This window comes from Solanum tuberosum, unplaced genomic scaffold (genome assembly GCF_000226075.1).
Source record: "Solanum tuberosum cultivar DM 1-3 516 R44 unplaced genomic scaffold, SolTub_3.0 scf00154, whole genome shotgun sequence".
Lineage (NCBI taxonomy): Eukaryota > Viridiplantae > Streptophyta > Magnoliopsida > Solanales > Solanaceae > Solanum > Solanum tuberosum.
Window position 1 is genome coordinate 519,025 of NW_006239079.1, and position 18,962 is coordinate 537,986.

The 18,962-nt window shown below is 31.0% G+C and overlaps 1 protein-coding gene across 4 annotated transcripts; it reads left to right on the forward strand.

Annotated features, from left to right (window-relative positions):
- The first annotated feature begins 11,253 nt into the window (after nt 1-11,253).
- On the forward strand, nt 11,254-17,982 carry LOC102600704 (F-box/LRR-repeat protein At3g48880-like). Of its 4 annotated transcripts, none has more exons than XM_006353256.2 (3): nt 11,254-11,479; nt 16,489-16,889; nt 17,082-17,982. In XM_006353256.2, the coding sequence occupies exons 2-3, from the start codon at nt 16,531-16,533 to the stop codon at nt 17,632-17,634; spliced, it is 912 nt and encodes a 303-aa protein (XP_006353318.1). In that variant the 5' UTR covers nt 11,254-11,479; nt 16,489-16,530; the 3' UTR covers nt 17,635-17,982. The 4 variants fall into 4 exon arrangements, with proteins under 4 accessions (XP_006353318.1, XP_006353319.1, XP_006353320.1 ...); XM_006353257.2 differs by having other exon boundaries at nt 11,255-11,367; XM_006353258.2 differs by lacking the exon at nt 11,254-11,479 and adding an exon at nt 11,486-11,573.
- Nucleotides 17,983-18,962: the final 980 nt, after the last annotated feature.

An 18,962-nucleotide genomic window follows, 5' to 3' on the forward strand; every position in this document is an offset into this window, starting at 1 on the left:
ACGTTAAATTATTATTGGAGCGTCACTTCCTTCAACGCACGTTAAATTATTATTGGAGTGTCACTTCCTTCAACAGGACACATTATATATATTATTGGAGCGTCACTTCCTTCAACGTGACACATTAAATTATTATTAAAGCGTTACCTTCCTGAATGCGACACGTTATTATTAATTTGGGACATTACCTCCTTTAGACACAAGGTTATATTATATTGGGATGTCACCTTCCTAAAAATTGACATGTTGGGAAGTCACCTCCCTAAAAAGTGACACATTATATTATGTTATTGAATCATCACCTCGTTTAAATTGACACATCACTTTGGATCACCATTTCCTTCAAGAGCAATACACTTGAAATTGGATCGTCATCTCCTTCCGTATGGCACGTTAAACCAGGTTTTCCCAAATTATATTTGTATTTTTATTACATTTTCTACTAACAATTTTCTCTAGATTTTGCAACACACGAAATGGACTACGTCAAAATAGGACGCAACACAACGTGGAATTTTTCTTAGCAGCGAATTGGGACATAGTCCAAACAGGAATATCAAACTCTTAGGACGCGAGTTGAGGAGCGACTTCCACCACAATCAAACCACATCCCTATCATAAGGTGTGTGGGTTTTTCTTGGGTTTAATAGTTTCAGTTTCGTATTTGGTGAAATTTTCAAACTCTCACCGAAGGCAAAATTTTCAAATTCGAGTGACAATACACCTAGAGCTTTGGAAGTTATGTCCATGTATGTTCTTACATATGGGTTTGAAGGCCCCCACATTCATAGTTGAGATGTTTGCAAGCCTCTTTTCCACGCTCAAATAATTTGTCATTCATCCTTAAGCTAAAGGAAATCTGCATAAGAGATTTCCTTTTTAACCGACTGAGTCGAACTACAAGCAGTATGATTCCCAAAGTTTAGGGATATGTAGGCGGACTTAATGTTGAAAACTCGACTGTACTCCAACAATCCTGTCATCATTCTGTTCTCGAGTTTTTCGGCCTTTCCATACTTCGACACCGAAATAGCTTTTGCATTCTTTCAAAATTGTGCGTTAAATCAAGCGTCTCTCGAACTACTAGTGGCCTGAGTTCTCATGTAACCTGAGATAAGTAGGAAACTCAATACCGGGATCCGACCATAATTCCTCAGAAATCCTTACCATTAACCTTTTCAAAGAGATGAATCAGTGGACAGACAAAAATGAATTCGTCAATTTCATTTGCCTTGGATCTCTTTCATCCATCCCAGTTAAATGAGAGGCAGTTGACACCCAATTTTGGCCATCCACGTTATAGATTAATCAACAAGCTTCTTTAATTCCAAATGATTTGAAATAATTAGTTTTTATACAGTTTAAAATATTTTTCAAGTTGCTTTTAATTAATTTTATCATTTTTATAATTTTTAAGTGACATATATGTTTTATATAATTAGTATATTTTATAAACATTTCGAAAATCATCTCAAAAAGATTTTAATTTTAGTAAGTATTTTATTAAATTAGTTTAGTTTAAATTATGGTTATAATTTTGAATCATTATAATTAATTTAATTATTTTATTTCGATAAGAATAAGAAGCTCATTAATTACTTTATATCAATTCAGTTGCATTTGAAGTTTATTTGTGCAACACCCCAGAAATTTTTTAAGCAAAGACTTGAACCATCCTTCGTTGTGAGTAGGATTTTACCGAGGAATTAAAATTTCTTAAGTGTTAAGGTCACTAGATGTAGCACCTTGAGTTCCAAAAAGAATTAAATTGGAAATAGCAAAATCTGAAATTTTGCAAGTTAAGCTAAGTATGAGTTTTGGGTCGACTTCAAACGACCATAACTCTTAGCTCAAAATGAGTTAGGTGTTCTACCAGAAACCGTAGGAAAGATCTTTGAATTATCTTTCCAACGCCTCTAAATTTGCTAAGTTTCAAGGCCGGATGAGTGAGATATGACCTTTTGAAGATAGGCTGACCAGTTAAGGAAAGTTATCCGAAAATAAAGAGGGGTATTTTGGTCTTTTTCCTTACCCAATCAAATTTAATTCATTTTTAATAATATTTTAAGGGTCTAATCCTATTAGGTTCAGTTTTATAATCCTAGTTTACGCCTAGGGTTCTAGTTGAGAGAAAAGAAGAAGAGAAAAGAGGAGAGGATCAAGCACTATTAATCCCTGCATTACTAATCCATGTGTTACTAATCCCTGAATTATTTATTTTTGTACCCAACGACCCCTAACTCTCTAAATAAATTGAGGATATAATAGGTAAAAATATTGTCGTTTCTTAATTTGTCAAAAAAGGACAAGTACAAAGTCAAAATTGGACAAGTAAAAAGAGACAAAGAGAGCATGATATAAATTATGGGATAAATAATTCAATAACTAGTTAATACCTCCAACAAACATATAATAAAATAATCTTGTATTTTATCTGGAATCATTATATAGTATACATTACACCAAATGATTCCTAATTAAGCTCTTTTTAGGTAGATCATTGATAACTCCACCATTCTTTTCTGTTGATTGTTAGAGAATGTCACACTGTAACTTTGAGCTATAGGGATGTCTTCATACTTTAATGTTATGGATTAATTATCTTGCACCAGTTCTTAAATTAATAACTGATATGAATATTTTATGGCAACATTCATGGCAATTGTTATTTAATTTTAGGACTTGGGAAATGATTTAAGGAATATATTAATGTTGGGGATAAAACGATTAAAAAAATTTCTCTTAAGCAAAAGTAAAAAAAATAAATTAATATGATGGACAAATAAAAGTGATCGAAGAGTATATTTTACTCAAAAATTCAAAGGACAAAGCAAAATTATTAAAGTAACTGCATGTTCTTTTTGTTAATATGGAAAAGACAAAAAAATTCTTACGACGTGACTCATTTTTCTTTCACCTCTAAGTTACCGGAACGTTGGCGATAAAATTATGATTCATAATTTTCATAATTAATTTGACTTTTTGAAAATCTGTGTTTGACTGGAAAATTCAAAATTCAATTTGAAGTTGTGTTTTAAATTCGAAAAAAAACAACTTATAATTTGTTTTCTAGGTCACTTTAAATCAATAATATATAATGATATTATTCCACATATCATAAAAGTATAATCAAACACAATATAACTTTATGAATCCAAATAAAATAAATAATACTTGAAACAAATTAATTAATTAGGGCCTGAAATGAAAAAAATTAAAGCATAATTAATTATCGTTTCTATTATTATGCTGTTATTGATTAAATATTATTATATTTTATAACTATACGTAAATTATACTTATGACTTTAATAAATTTTAAATATAAAATTATTGAATGCGCGGGCTCTTAGTAACTAGTACGGAAATATATGCAAATACTAGGTTAAGGGGAATTAATGTCATTTTACAAAAATCCTAAACAGTGCATTAATTAGGGCAACAAAAATCGTCCATAAAAGTATTTCTATTTAAATTAAGGAACACATTCATATTATAGGACAAAAATACATTAAAAAAAAAATAGTACTCACTTTTCTTTTCTTTTTACAATTGAAAATTGCTATTTTATTTGTTTTGAAAAATAAACTTTCACCCCAAGTAAATTATCATCTTAATTAAATAGATTTCTTTTACTATATAAGTGATACTTTATAGAGGGTGATGGTAAGAAAAGTTCAATACTAATTTCAAATATGAAAAAAGTTTTCATCAATAAATCTTTAAGGTCGAAAGAAAAATTAATTCTTTTAGATATAATTTTTCATAAATATCGTTATTTTTTTCACTTATCGATATGTTGATTGTCTTTGTAAAGTTATTTGGCCTTCTTCAATTTATATATGAACAAATTTATATATGTCATTATTGTGATTCTTCAGTATTTTTTGTGCAGGTGAAAAATGATTCATGTGGAGTGTGTGATAGAAACTTTTGTCAACTATGAGCAAATTTAAAGACATGTTTTTTTCCCTAGAATTTATTTCTTTTTCATATTGGTATGCTTACGTTGTTAAGCTTAAAATATTAGACGTTTTTCGATCAATATATATAAGTCATAATTAATTGATTCTTCAAATTAATTTTTTTTATCGAAATCAAGTTACAGTAGGTGCAGATAGGATGACACTTAAATTTGAATGCTCTCAATCAAATCACAATTTGATAGTCGAGGCATCTACCAATATGTGGAGGTTATTATAGTCATTTTTCTTTGTATCAAATCTCACTAATCATCACAACTACACTATCTTCCCACATTTTCACCCATACACACTCTGAAGTGAAATAACAATCGTACCTTTGTATGTCATTCACAACAGTTTACCTATGTTTTAAAGGCATGCCCTAATTCTATTGATACATAGGGAGAGTAGCTTTGTGGCAAAGGGAGATATATTTGAATAAATTTACACAAGTCATTATTGATTGATTCTTCAGTACTCTTGTGTATGTGAAGAAAGATTCATGTGGAGCGTGTGATTGAGACTTCATGCCAACTACGAGCAAATTTGAAGACATTTTCTTTCTTAATTTTATTTTCCAATCATATTGATACAACTAATGTTGTTAAAATTAAATTAGTAGATGTTTTTCAATCAATATATGAATAACTCTATATAGAAATTCTTCAAAATTCTTGTGGAGGTGAAGGAAGATTCACCTAGAGCGTGTGCGGTGTGACTTAAATTTTGGGTTAGTTATTTATGAGGGGATTTGAAGGCATGATTTCTTCTGAATTTTATTTCTCATTTAAATTAATACTATTTGTGTTGTTAAAGTGTTTATTAAATATTTGTACATATGATATATTGAAGTTAATATCTTTTCTTTTTGTCGAAAGCATACTTAGATTAAAAAAAATAAAAATTATTGTATCAAAGTTAACATTGTTTTCTAATCATAATTTAGAAGATTTGTTCATTAATTCAAATATATTTGTGATTTATAATGATAACAAATAAATCATAATGTCAAATTAAACTAAAATTTGAATTGTAGTTTTCGCAGCATTATATTTCACATGAATAAATATACATTGCACTTTAAAGAAAATTATCAATATTGACGCTAAATTTATTAATGATTATCTAGTCTAAGCGGTAAAAGAGAATATAAACTCAACAAAATATTTGCAAAGAAGAAGAAGATAAAGTGAGATACAACAGACAATAATATATTTAAGGTACAATATTTATTTATATCTTTTAAATAGATATAGCATATATTTTAATATCAATTGTTACTTTTTAATATTTTTATTTAAATATATAATTTTATTGATTAATGAAAGACATGCGTACAGAGCACGTACACTAAACTAGTTAAATAAAATGAGTTCAACACAATGTGCATAATCTGATCCAAAAAATACGACCCAACACAAACCGGAAAAAAAACATATATAGACAACAAAGAGTGAGAAGAGGAGAATATCTCGAAGTTTATAGAAACTTCCGATTCTTCATCTTCTACAAATAAAACGAGTTCAACACAATGTACATGATTTGACCCAAGTTGAAAAAAGAAACAAAAATATACAATAAAGAGTGAGAGAATGCGGACATCTCGAAGTCTACTTTTATTGATTAACGTAAGATACGCGTGCAAAACACGTAGACTAAACTAATTAAATAAAATAAGTTCAACACAATATATATAATCTGACCCAAACACAACCCAACACAAATTGATACAGGAGGAAATCAGTTCACTGATACACGTTGTCTACTTCGACAACAACTAGAAACTCATGGATCTAAGAAACTATAACCTTTTAATGTTGAGCTTTCCCATATATTTTTTGTGCTAAAATTACTTTAAATGTTGGGTAGATTCCATCTAAATGTTAAGCATCTTAAATATTATATGTATGAGTTTATTTTCACTTTAGTACAATTAATATAAGGTAAAATTTTAGTTGATTTTAAAATTTCAAACATTGTTTGGGTCAATTAATAAAAAAATTAATTGAAATTTAAAATCAAACTAAACCAAATTTAAAAAAAATGTCGATTAATCTAATCATCCAATTTATTTTTTAATTTGGTTCAATTATCAAATTATGAACACCCTATTCACTTGTAAAACTTTAAAATTTCATGATTGTGATTATTTTTTAAGGACTTGGATAAGAAGGAATATTTTCTGTTATAATTATTGATTTCTTTTTCTTCTTAAAGATCGGGGATATGAAATGTAGTAAAGATTTATAAGCATTAAATATTTGTATTAAATTATAAGTATATTTTATCATGATTAAATTATAAACTGAAGTTAGACTCATATTAGATTGTAAACAAAAAAAATTATACTTATAAGAGTCGATGATTTAATCCGCTATGTATAAGCTAAAATTCTATACACTAAATCATCTACTATATAAGTAAAGAGACACCATAAACAAGTATATGATCTATTAAAAATGAATAAATAATTATTCTATAATAACTACTATATCTAAACATATGGTTAATAGAATATATCCCAACAATCTCCCACTTAGACTTTTAACCATCACGATTGTTATAATGTATTATATCTAAATGCATGGTTAATAGCAGGGGCGGATCTATGTGGACAGGTGGGGGTGCCACGGCACCCAGTGATCTCGGAAAAAACGTCGTTTATATATGTATATATGCATAATAATTCAATATATATTACTTTTGCCACCCACTGACTGAAATGCGGAACAGCTCAATTGGCGAAGGAGTTAGTCTGCCACACAGTCAACGCGGGTTCGAACCTCACTGCCAACACTTAATATTTTGCTTGCTCCTTTTCTTCTTTACTTTTCTTTTTTGTCTTTTTCATTAGTAAGTAAAGGTGCTTAATTTTTTTTTTCACCATTCATTCTTATTTATTTACTATTCTTTATTAATTCAAATTGACTCCTTTTCATGATTTATTTTTAGTTCTTCTTTTCTTTTCTTTTTTGTCTTTTTCATTAGTATGTAAAGGGCTTAATTGTAAGTAAAGGTGCTTAATTTTTTTTTTCACCATTCATTCTTATTTATTTACTATTCTTTATTAATTCAAATTGACTCCTTTTCATGATTAATTTTTAATTTTATTTTTTTTACTTTCTCTTGCACTAATTATTAATCTCTTGATATGGGTGTTACATGTTTATTTTTATCAATTAATGAGTACTAAATTATGAACGTCAAATAAATATTATTAAGAATATATTCAAATAGTAGTTTTAAAAATATGTTTTAAAAATGATGATTATTATTATTAGAGTTTTTTTAAAAAAAAATAAAGGTTCTTTCAATCTTCACCGACGTTCTTGCTAAGTAAGATGACTAGGCTGAAACTACAATTTTTATTCTTTCCCTACTATATATCTCCAACAACACATAAAGTCAATGTAATATGAATATATTATGTTAATACTATTAGATGGTTTATACAAGCTCAAATTTTAATGTGAAATTTTATTTTTTTTCTCAAAGTTTCAGCGAATAAGACATCTAATTCCAAAAAGGAAAAAAAATTGAATTGTTTAGTTATCTCTAATCTCAGAATATCTAAAAGAAAATATTACTAACATGCATATTTGATCGATTTGTTTATAAAAAAAAATAATCAGTAACCCAAATTGTAACCCAAAATTAAAGCAACCGATCATTTTATCTTACTTGAACGTTGTGGCACCCACGACCTCCAAATCCTAGATTCGCCCCTGATTATATGTAATTTATCTTGATTATGGGAACAATATAGTTTCAACTTCTTGTGTTAGTGCATTTTGTATGTATTGAACGGGACCGAGTAGAGTATAGTTGCTTTAGACTGACTGACAAAGCATATTCTCTAAACTATTAAATGTACTTATATTCTTAATCCTGATATAACTATTATGATCTGTATATATTAATTATTGTTTTGGTTTATTAAAAGGTGAGATTCTGAGATGGGTCAATATACTTGGTAGATTGGATGATAATAATATATATTGGTAAAATAATAAGTTAGTTGATGAAATCCATGTCTCGTTATAGAGATTGATTGATATGCCTTTTTGAGAAACTTATAAGTTTTCATGTGTCAAACCTTGCAAATGGATTTATGAATCCGACACATGAAATAAGTTAAGTAGTGCTCTAAAGAAAATTAATCATTAAGTTGAATTCGTCAGTTATTTAATTTATTGATTAATATCTGTAATCTTAACATGGAGAATTACATAAGTGTTTAATGGGGAATTTCGAAATATAAATAGAAGAGTGTAATTATAAATTTCTAGTGGAATGATTTGTAATTTATTGTGGTAAGAATAATTCAAATTAATTATTTGGATTTATTTCCATAATAGGAAGCATCAGTAATTAATTATGTGGTCCCTACCGTGCCCATATTTAACTAAAATTCAAAATCCTATTTCTAAGGGCAAAGGGGAAAAGAAGCGTTGGTTTTTCTTGGGGAATGAGGCGTTGGTTTTCTTGTTCAAAGAAAAAAACGTAGTTTTCTTCTCCTCTTTGGATTAGGAAAAAATCTCTATAAGTAGGGATTCTCCTAACCTAGAAAAAAATGATTAGTTTTCTATTCATACTTGTCCACACAAGTATTGAGAGAGTTCGGATGTGAACTTGGGATCATTGTAGAAGACTGCAAAGTTGTTGTCTATCATGTGAATTCGCTTGAAGGTCAATCTAATTTATGGATTCGCTTGAAGGTATCTGCTCACGCTTCAAGAGGTAATTCTTGAATTAAATTTCAGTAGGTTTATGTGTTCTAGCATATTATATGTTGTTCTAGCATAAACGATTTGGTTATCTATTATTCATATAAAAAGTAAGATTCTGATATGTTTTCGCTGTGCATATAGTTTTCCAACAAGAATTTATACTAATTAATTATAACTTAGCATGAGAAAGGGTGTGTAGTAAAGATATATATTTTGATGTATTTATTTGCGTCCGTTATTTTCCTCTAAAGTAAACTAACAGGAATGATGTTGTGAAATACATTTTTGGGTTTGTATTATGTGTAAAAGAAATTATTGTTAAAGTTGATTTCAATTAACTTAGCCAAAGGCTTAAAGGTTTTAATTTTAGGGGATTAAACAAGTTAGGACCATTTTATCCAATTTAAATCTTTTCAAATTCATTTTTATCCATATTTATATGGAAGAATTGTAATTTAATTAAGTTTAGCTCGATCCGTTTTTAATTTGCCCAATTCTAATCAAAATGGCCATTTACCATCACTAATATAGATATTATCACAACCTTTTAGATTTTAGGTTTTTAGGTTGTGACATTTTTTTTAACAACGATAACTAAGAACTCTAGATTAAAGGCATATGAGTATGAGTTAAAAATTTTGCACGTATAAAACAAATATAAAAGTGATAAATACAAGAAGTGAAAATGCGTATAATTATACAAGAACTATTTTCATATATATTTTTTAATTTATTAAAAACAGGTAAAATGATACAATCAATCTCTTTATAACATTATTTCACTATATTGGTATGATTTTTTTTCTTCATAATCAATTTTCCATGTTATATTTTAGAGGAACTTTCACATATAGCCACTCAAAAATAGCTTAATTACTCCCCATAGCTATAGTTTGATAATTACAATTCGTAGCTACATATTATAGGGAGGAGAGAGGCGAGCGAGACTGGGAGAGAGAGGAGAGAGGCAAGCGAGAGAGGGTAAAGAGTGGAAGAGAGGTGAATTGCATATGTATACCGGTTAGATAATTGTATATTATACATATGCATTTGTATATATGGCAAGCGAGATTGGGAGAGGGAGCAGAGAGGCGAGCGAGATTGGGAGAGGGAGGAGAGAGGCGAGCTAGACTGGGAGAGGGAGGAGAGAGGCGAGCGAGAGAGGACAATAATTTGTATAATTCGCAGATACGTTTGTATAATTCACGTGTTTTTGTATAATTGAGTAATATAAAGTCTGAAATTATACAAATATAATAAAACTCGAAATAAAAATTTGATACAAATATAAATATATGAACTTTAAACAATTATATAAAATATATTATACAAATTACATTATATAAATCATATCATACAAAATCCAAAAACTACACTTTATACAAACTCTAAAAAGGTATACACAAAAAGATTGAATGTATATGATGACAAAACTGAAAAATCAAAGGAAATTATCGTCATATACAAATACAAACAATCGTATACAAATACAAATCAAACAAAGAATTGTTAGCTGCGCATTATACAAACGTGGCTAATTATACATATACAAACGTGGCTAATTATACAAACTCAAGTCAACCCACGTAATTAATGTATAATGTTAATCGCGAATATTAATTATAACAAACTATAGCTATGATGAGTAATTAAATATTATAAATTTGCTTAACCGCGTAATTTTCCCTATATTTTACTTCTCCATATCAACATTTTATTGGTAAAATTAATACAACGACATTCATTATAGCAATACACTCTTTAAAAAATTACTTAAATATTATGCAATAATATTTTATAAAAAATATATTATGTATAAAATAAAATATTAAAATATTTATGACAATCATCTTTAATGTTATACACATAGTAAGCTACTTTAGGTAAGATAGAAGAGTCAATTGCTATGCTCTTTAGACAATTTTCCAGAGAAAACTATTGAATATCCTTTCGGTGAAAGTATGGACAAAAAGTCTTCGTTTATTCAAATAATTTTTTTTTTTTTTTTTTTTTCGTTTATTCAAATAAACAACCTACAATTATAGAGTTTTTACGTCAAACTTGAAAATTTTAAACTTCAATTTAAAATGCATATGTTTCTTACATTTAATTCTTTATCGGTATAGTATAACTAATCATAAATTTATTAGTAATGTATTAGTCTTTTTAATTTTTAATTATTAAATTATGAAAAATAATTGAGATTTTAAACTTAATATATATTTTTTCATTTATAACATAAAACTATGATTTTTTTTTTATACATACTTTTATTTATAACATCTAAATCGTCAGTATATATGTGTAACAACACATATCAAAGAGATTTGGCTATACTTTAAACTATTTCCATATAAAATGTAAAAGATTTACAATTACTGCCAGAAACTAAGTTTATAATATAATACTAATAGAGAGTTACTCGAATAATAAACATTTCACACCTCAAATTTTAAAGATTGTGAATTTAAATTACCAGACCGACCAAAAAGAGTAGGAACTAGGACCTGTCCGTGCGTGGGGTTATTATCGTCATTTCACATATTTCCTCGTATCCGAATCTCACTCCTCATCACAGCTACACTATCATCCCGTATTTTTCACCCAATTTTTTTTGGTACACACTCTCAAGTGAAACAACGATCCAATAATTTACCTATGTTCTAAATAAAGGCATGTCCTAAATCTCTCTCTCGTTCTCTCTTTTTTTCCCCATTCTTTAAGGTTGTTTTTTCGAATTAATTTTTGATTCAAAGTTGGATCTTGATTCCAAAACTTGTTCTGGGTATGTTTGTACACCTTATGAAGCTTTCTTGTCTTATTTTTTGGCATCTTCTGGAGTTTAATTGCAGAAAGATTTGATTTTTTTGCTCATACAGGTCTGAATTTATGCTTGTCTGGATTTTTGTTTCTTTGTTTTTCTGCATTTCAATTATTAGTGTGGTATGATCAAATGGGGTAATTTTTTGTTCTTAAAGTTTAAATCTTTGTAGAGGCTGGTTTTAATTTACTTGTGATAAACTATCATTTTGTTATCGTGATGATTCTTTTGGAAAATTATTCTAGCATTTTTTTTTACCTGTGTGTGTGTTAAATGCAAATGGTGCTTTGGTTATTTTGTCTTCTTTTTACTAAAAAAGAGAAAATAGGGTTTCTGGACATCTTACCTATAAACTCTGTAGATACATGTTAGTAGTTTGAGAGATTGATGGGAAAGTTTTTTTTTTGGGATGAAGTAGAAAGTTTCACTTAAGGCATCAAGAAATGTCATTCAATTTACAACTGTTATTAATGAGTTTTCATACTTTAAATTCGATTAATAATATTATTATTATCTAAAGGAAATCTAGTTCACAAATTAAAGGGAAAAAGTTGAAGGTAAAGATAAAAAGATAAGAAAGAAGCTAGGAAAAAAGTGATATTTGTAAAAGAGATGACATAGTATGGAGAGGTTTGGATACACATTCTAGAGTCCAAAGGCTTTAGGTTGAGCAAGACTAAAACAGAGTACATGAGGTGCAATTTCATGACACCAAGGGAGATGGGGAAGTGAGGATCGATACACAAGTGACCCCCACGAGAGGAAGCTTTAAGCATCTTGGGTCTATAATCAAAGAAAATGGAAAGATCGACAAGGATGTCGCACATAATATTGGAGCTGGGTGGATGAAATAGAGGCTCGCGTTCGATGTCCTATGTGATAAAAATGTGTCACCGAGCCTTAAAGGTAAGTTCTATAGAGCGGTAGTTAGACCAACTATGTTGTATGAGGTTAGGTGTTGCCTGTCAAGAACTCTCACGTTTAGAAGATGAAGATAGCGGAATGAGGAGGATTAGATGGATATCGGGGCATACTAGGAGAGACAAAATTAAGAACGAAGATATACGAGGCATGGTGGGAGTGACCTCCGTGGTTGGGCAAGTTGCACGAAGCGAGACTGAGATGATTCATGCATGTGAAGAGGAGGAGCATAGATACCCTAGTGAGGAGGTGCGGGAGGTTGACCGTGAGAATGGGAAGAGGTTTATTAGATAGGATATTACACATCTTTAGCTCACTGATGTCAGGTCAATAAAGGCATGGAATTCTTTGTTTTTGATTTTTTATAGAAAATGGATTTATCTGAACCAATACACACAATTCATCTGTATAAGACTAATTGGCATAGGCCATAGATAGAGAGGATAAAAGAAACCCATAGGAACACACACACACACACCGAAGCTAAATGGGCCTCTCTATTTAGCAAGTTTCTGTTGAAGCTTTTTACTAACTAGAATTCCTAGACCTTTTCTTCTTTTTGATATTCGTTGCCAGGCTGGCAGGGAATCTTCTGTTTACTTGTTTCCTTCTTGATGCTTCAATTTATTGCTGATCCTTTGGCTACTCCAAAGGCTTTCAAATCCCTGAGGATTTGTTTCTGAATTCAGCGATACCAGCACAAAATCAGTCTCTGATATACAGCATCTTTGCTGTCCATTATAGGTGTGCGATCTACTCTCTTGACCTACATTAAAAACCTAATGTTCAAAGTATCCTTTTTGGCACATACGCTTGCGATTGAAGCCATTTCGTAAAGGAATTTTGTTATTTCTGACAACTGAAAGATTCCTGATGGCCATTGACACACGGCTTGGAATCCAGTGGATAATGAACCCAGATCCTCTATCCTTCTCCACTTAAATACAAGTGTTTTTTCTGCAACATGCTTCTAACCTGTGATGTGCGCCTAACCCAGATAATACTTGCTATGCTCTTATCACTAGACCAAAGTCCGGGGGACATTGCGGAAAGGCAGTCTTAAGTGTTCACATTGATGTTTAGGCTGTGGAGCAACTTCTATTTTCTTCTACTTGATTTAATTACCCATCCTTTCCTTCAATCCTATAAGTATGGCTGATCGGGAACACAAGGTGTGATAAATTAATATCTTTGATCAAAGAATCAATACAATTTGTAGCTGACATTGATTTGAGCTGTAACAGCAGGGGTTGAGTTAGAGATTTTGTCTGTGAGCTGGTAATTTCTTGAGTAATGTTGGTGTTCCATAATTGATTGTTTATACTTAATTTGATACTTCCTCTTTGAGGAACATGTTGTATGGTGACTGGTGAGAACTCTAGTTTGTTTATTAGAAGACGACAAGAACCACACTGAAGTCCCATTTCATTTAAGTTCTGTTCCTATCCATTCTTTAAGCTCCTTCTGGGATGAATATTCTGCATCCTGGATAATTTCTTGGAGGTGGCCAGCATAGCCCTTAATGCTTAGGAATATGAATTACCAATTTTCAAAAGAGAAATAAAGAATATTCTGCATCCTGAAATATTTGTACTCCCTATGTTCCAATTTATGCAACTCTTTTCCCATTTTAGGACTTCCCAAAATGTTTGGAACCATTCTATTTTTATAATCACAGTTTTTAAGAATTTAAGATGTATTAAATTATTCCCTCCTTAACTTTGACGTGATATCTCTTTTCAACCACTAAATAGTTCTAAGTATATCAAAGGAATATTGTAAATGTCATGCTTAGTCAAACATCTTCACAAAAAATGAGAAACGAAGGGAGTACTCAAGAACAATTAGGGAATCCCTACTGAATTATGCATAGATCAATTTGGATAATTGATTATTAAAGTTTGATACTTGTCACTGACAAGTTGTCAGGATAGCATACTCAGAGACTAAGCAAAACGTTCCTATTTCAATTAGGTCCTCTCACTTTTTCTTTTAAACATGTTTTTTGTGCTTTTAGGTGCAAAGTTTAAATCTAAAAGTACTTGTGTTTTTCAGCTTTTATTTGAAGAGGATTCAAGATCCATCAGTTTTACTTGCTAGTTTAGCTTTCAATTCAGAATTTAGTCATATACAGATCCCCCTACCAACTATCCTTGGTTCTGTTGTTGAAGACTTGATTGATATCAACACTCTTTTTCTCCCAATTTATATGACACTTCATTTCGGGACATTACAAAATATTTAATACCATTTTTCTCTTATTAATTCCTTTACTATGAGGATAAACTAGTACTACGTTGATCGTTAATTTAACACAACACTCTTTATTCAGGTCTGAGATTATCAAAGTAAGTTCACATAGACCGTTCATATGTCTAGGCTCAGTTTCCACGTCAAAGGTGTGATAGTCTGATAGACAAAGACCCAACACATAAGTTTAAATCATATAGTTGAAATGGAGGAGTGTTATGCGATAAGGAGATACATACCAGAGTGAAAGAAAGGTTTTATAAGACATTTGTGAGACCAAATGGTATATGGCGTGAGTGTTGGGTATGAGGTTCGACATATCGAAAAAATGAGTGTTGTAAAAATGTGAATGGTAGGATGGTGTGTGGTCATACAAAACTAGACAAAATAAGTGATGATTATGAGAAGGTACAAGTAGCACATGTAGAAGCTAAAAGGAAAGAAGGCACTGAATTATAGTTTGGAAATGTCTATGTTAGAAGTTCAAATGCACCAGTGTGACATCATGATGGTTGAATGTTAATGGACGAGGTAAACAATTCAATCACATGGACAAAGTTGTATCGAAGGACCTACAATTTCTCGATATTCTTGTGAAAATAGCATAAAACAAATTATAAATGAAGCACAAGAACCATGGTAATTCCAATGACTATGATTAAGGTTTATTTTGTTGCTACACTTATATTAAGTATGTTGTTTGCCAGGAGTCTTTTTAGTTCATTTCTGATTTGTATTTCGATAGAAAATATTGAAAACCTTTAGTAACAGAGAATCCTTAATAGTTATTTGAGTATTGGAATGGAACTGCTCCAAATGGAGCGGAATGTATATTGAGTGTTCATATAGCCGACCTCAACTAGTTTAGGTTTGAAGCATAGTTGTTGTGAAGTACACTCCAACTCAACTTTAAGCAAGTCGGGGCCGGCTATATAGATCCTTAATGTCCATATCACTCCATATAAACTGTTGTAAAGTAGTATTGAAAATTTGAACTCGGGTAGAGCGGAATGGTTACAAAGGAACCGTACATTTGAGATTAAGGCATACTTATTGTTGTACCTTACTAGTATTGTTTAGATACCTTTGACAAGTTTTAGGAATTCATTTAATGAATGGTAGTCAAACTTTTAACGTGGTGTTTTTTCCTTTCACCTAACTCTTATAACTACTACTATATTATCTTTTAACTACTCTTTTCTAAATACACAAATCTTGTCAACTAATTTATTTTCGTTCCTATTCACGAAAAATAGAAGGGATGGAGTATTAAGTTTTTGCATTCCCTTCTATTTGTTTCCTGGAAACCAGATGCATCTTTTTCAGCAGACACTGCCCCATTCCCCAGTTACTTGTCTAGTTCTTCAAAATATATAACTAGTCTTCTGCTTTTCTATCCGAATGCCAGGGACATTGAACTTCCCTCTTTAGGGAATTTTATGTGCAAATCAATGTTACGTCCTCCTTCTGTATCATTTTGCTTTTGGTAATGACTATGTTTATCCAAAATGTGATACTTCCGTCAGATATGGCAGCAAGAACTTAGTTCCCTGTCGTTTTCTATAACCAACTTAAGTTCCAGGTCAGGTTTTCCTAGTTTCTTCACTTTTGGGAATCCCAGTACTCAGATGTATTTGTACATTCTTCTATGCTTCTTCGTATTGCAGGGCTTAACTTTTATGCTTCACGGTCTGAGTATATTCACAAGAAAACAAAATGACAATCAGCAACATTAATTTGACGTAAGAATTCAAATATTCTTTATGGATCTTGAGAAGTAATAACCTTTCTTGTTTCTACAGGAGCTTTTATGCCCAAACATTTAGGAGATTGAAGATTTTGTGATGGAAGAAGGAGATTCTTCTGTAAGGAGATGGGAGGACCTTGATATTGATATCTTGGTGAAGATACTCCAGTCTTTTGACCTTTTTGAGTTGACTTCCGGACTTGCTCATGTTTGTAGTGCGTGGCGATTGGCTTGTTCTGATCAACTTCTTTGGATGACGCTGGACTTGTCGATATTAAAATCAAATTATATCAAAATTCCGTTAGAGCCATACGTATATGTGGACTGTCAGTCTGATAAAACATTGACCAGCCTCCTAAAGATTTGTTTGAACCTCAGTAGTGGAAACATACGAACATTAATCTTCCATTACAATTTGTATGTCAGCGACGATCAGTTGACTTATACTGCCGAGAGGTATTCCCCCAATAAACCTTCATCTTTCTATAGTACTATAACTTAAATCAAGAATCCGACAGCAAGCACCATTCCAGAGTTCAGGCATCTGACATCTCAGATGCCCTATGATCTTCCATTGTTCTAATTCAGGTGAAGCAAAGTTTACTGTGAGAACGAAGAAGACAGCTAATTAAATCTCCTCCTTTTCAGGTGTCCACGTCTAAAACGTCTTGTTATGCCTGCTTGGAACAGAATAAAAAAGACAGGAATATGCAGGGCTATTCATATGTGGGAAGATCTTGAATCACTGACGATGCCTAGTATAGCTAATCCTCCGTATGTCATGGAGGAAATTGCAAGGAGTTGCAAAAATTTTGCTGAGCTCAAGATAATGGGGCCCTGTGATATGCTCTTTGCATCTACACTGGTATCATTTCTTCCAAACTTGAAAGTGTTGAGTGTGAGGTGCACATTGTTATCTAAAAGTGCCTTGGTTACTATCTTGGACGGGTTAAAAAAGTTGGAAGTGCTCAACATATCTCATTGCGTAATTACTGAAGATCCTCCACCTGCACCAAAGAAAATTCTGGCCAAGCTTGATGATTCAATTCTCGAAAAAGCATCTAGGTTACACAAATTCCTAACCTGCATGAGTGACTCATGCATCATGTGTCAGCGCTGTCGAAATGATGAAGGGCTGATGAGGTGGTATAAGTATGAAGAACTCTGGAAAGTGGATGAGGTGAGATCTCTTGCAATTTGACAACTTTAAGAATGTTTTGATTCATGAGTTGAGATCCAGTAAAATATGTAAAACTTTGTGTATATGAAACATAATAAAACCTAGTCATCTTGAATGGACGTGGATCAGCATCCAGTTTGCTAGCAGCAAGTATTATCCTTTTGGTGGCAAAAGGGAGAGTAGCTTTGTAGCATAGGGAGACATATAAACTGATCTTCCATGTAGCGTAATGCTACTTCTGTGTTGTAATTTTGTAAGTTTTTAGTCTATTCTCTTTGACAGACTTGTATCCATTTACATATGTATTGCCAAGCATTGTAAGCTCACTTTTCTTATTTCTATCACTATTTTGGGAGTTTCATATTTAAACTATTCGGTATTCACAGAACCCCTCTTAATTACCATAAACTCGTAATGAGAGGAATATGACATGCTACATCACTGTTCAAAAGCTCCTCCGTAGAGTTTCAATGACTGTTTTGCGAGTTCCATATTTAAATTATTAGAACAGATCTCTTGAACCACCATGACTCATTGTGTTAGGTAGATTCATTTTTAAGGATTCTTTTATCTCCCACGCGTCTCTCAACAAGGTATTCCAAATATTTTGTCACATATTTAATGGGACGAGTTCTCAATCTAAAGGAAATAGTTCAAGAGGTTACAAGAATGCTCAATAATTGAAGTATGAAAGTACAAAATGATATAGTTTAGATTTTTCTTTTTAAACATCAATATATTTATGATAGGGACAAAGGTCTGAAAAATACCCCAACTTTTGTCGGATTTGCTGTTGCGATACTAAACTTTCATGAGGACCTATTACCTCCCTAGACTATTTAATATCGTATTTTTTATCCGCTGAATTATTTAATAGTGTATTTTAAAGATATATATGTGCTCACGTGGACACATTACTATTTATAATTTTGCATTACTTTTTATGTCCACGTGGGCAAATATATAATGTTTAAAAATACGATATTAAATAGTCTAGGGAGGTAATAGATCCTCATGAAAGTTTAGTATCGCAACAACAAATCTGATCAAAGTTGATGTATTTTCAGACCCTTATCCCTTTATGATAATATAGTGTTGAAGTTCACAAAAGGTGCAAACATTTTAGGTACATCTAAAAAATATGCAAATGATATATTCAACTTATTTTATCTTATTATTTTTAGGATAATCATGAAAAATAAGTTCAGAAACCTTTGTGGTAAGATCTTAATTTATTGACCTATTGAAACTGCAAATTACATATAAATTAATAAAGAAAAATCACTTTTTTAAAATTTTTATTTGAAAATCAACGTTTGACAATGATACCATTTCATTTTTAAGTTATA

What these genes read in the sequence shown, in the direction of transcription:
- LOC102600704 (XM_006353256.2), top strand. Translation starts at nt 16,531, where the DNA reads ATGGAAGAAGGAGATTCTTCTGTAAGGAGATGGGAGGACCTTGATATT. An exon ending in TTGACTTATACTGCCGAGAG is followed by an intron (nt 16,890 to 17,081) that starts GTATTCCCCCAA and finishes CCTCCTTTTCAG; the next exon opens with GTGTCCACGTCTAAAACGTC.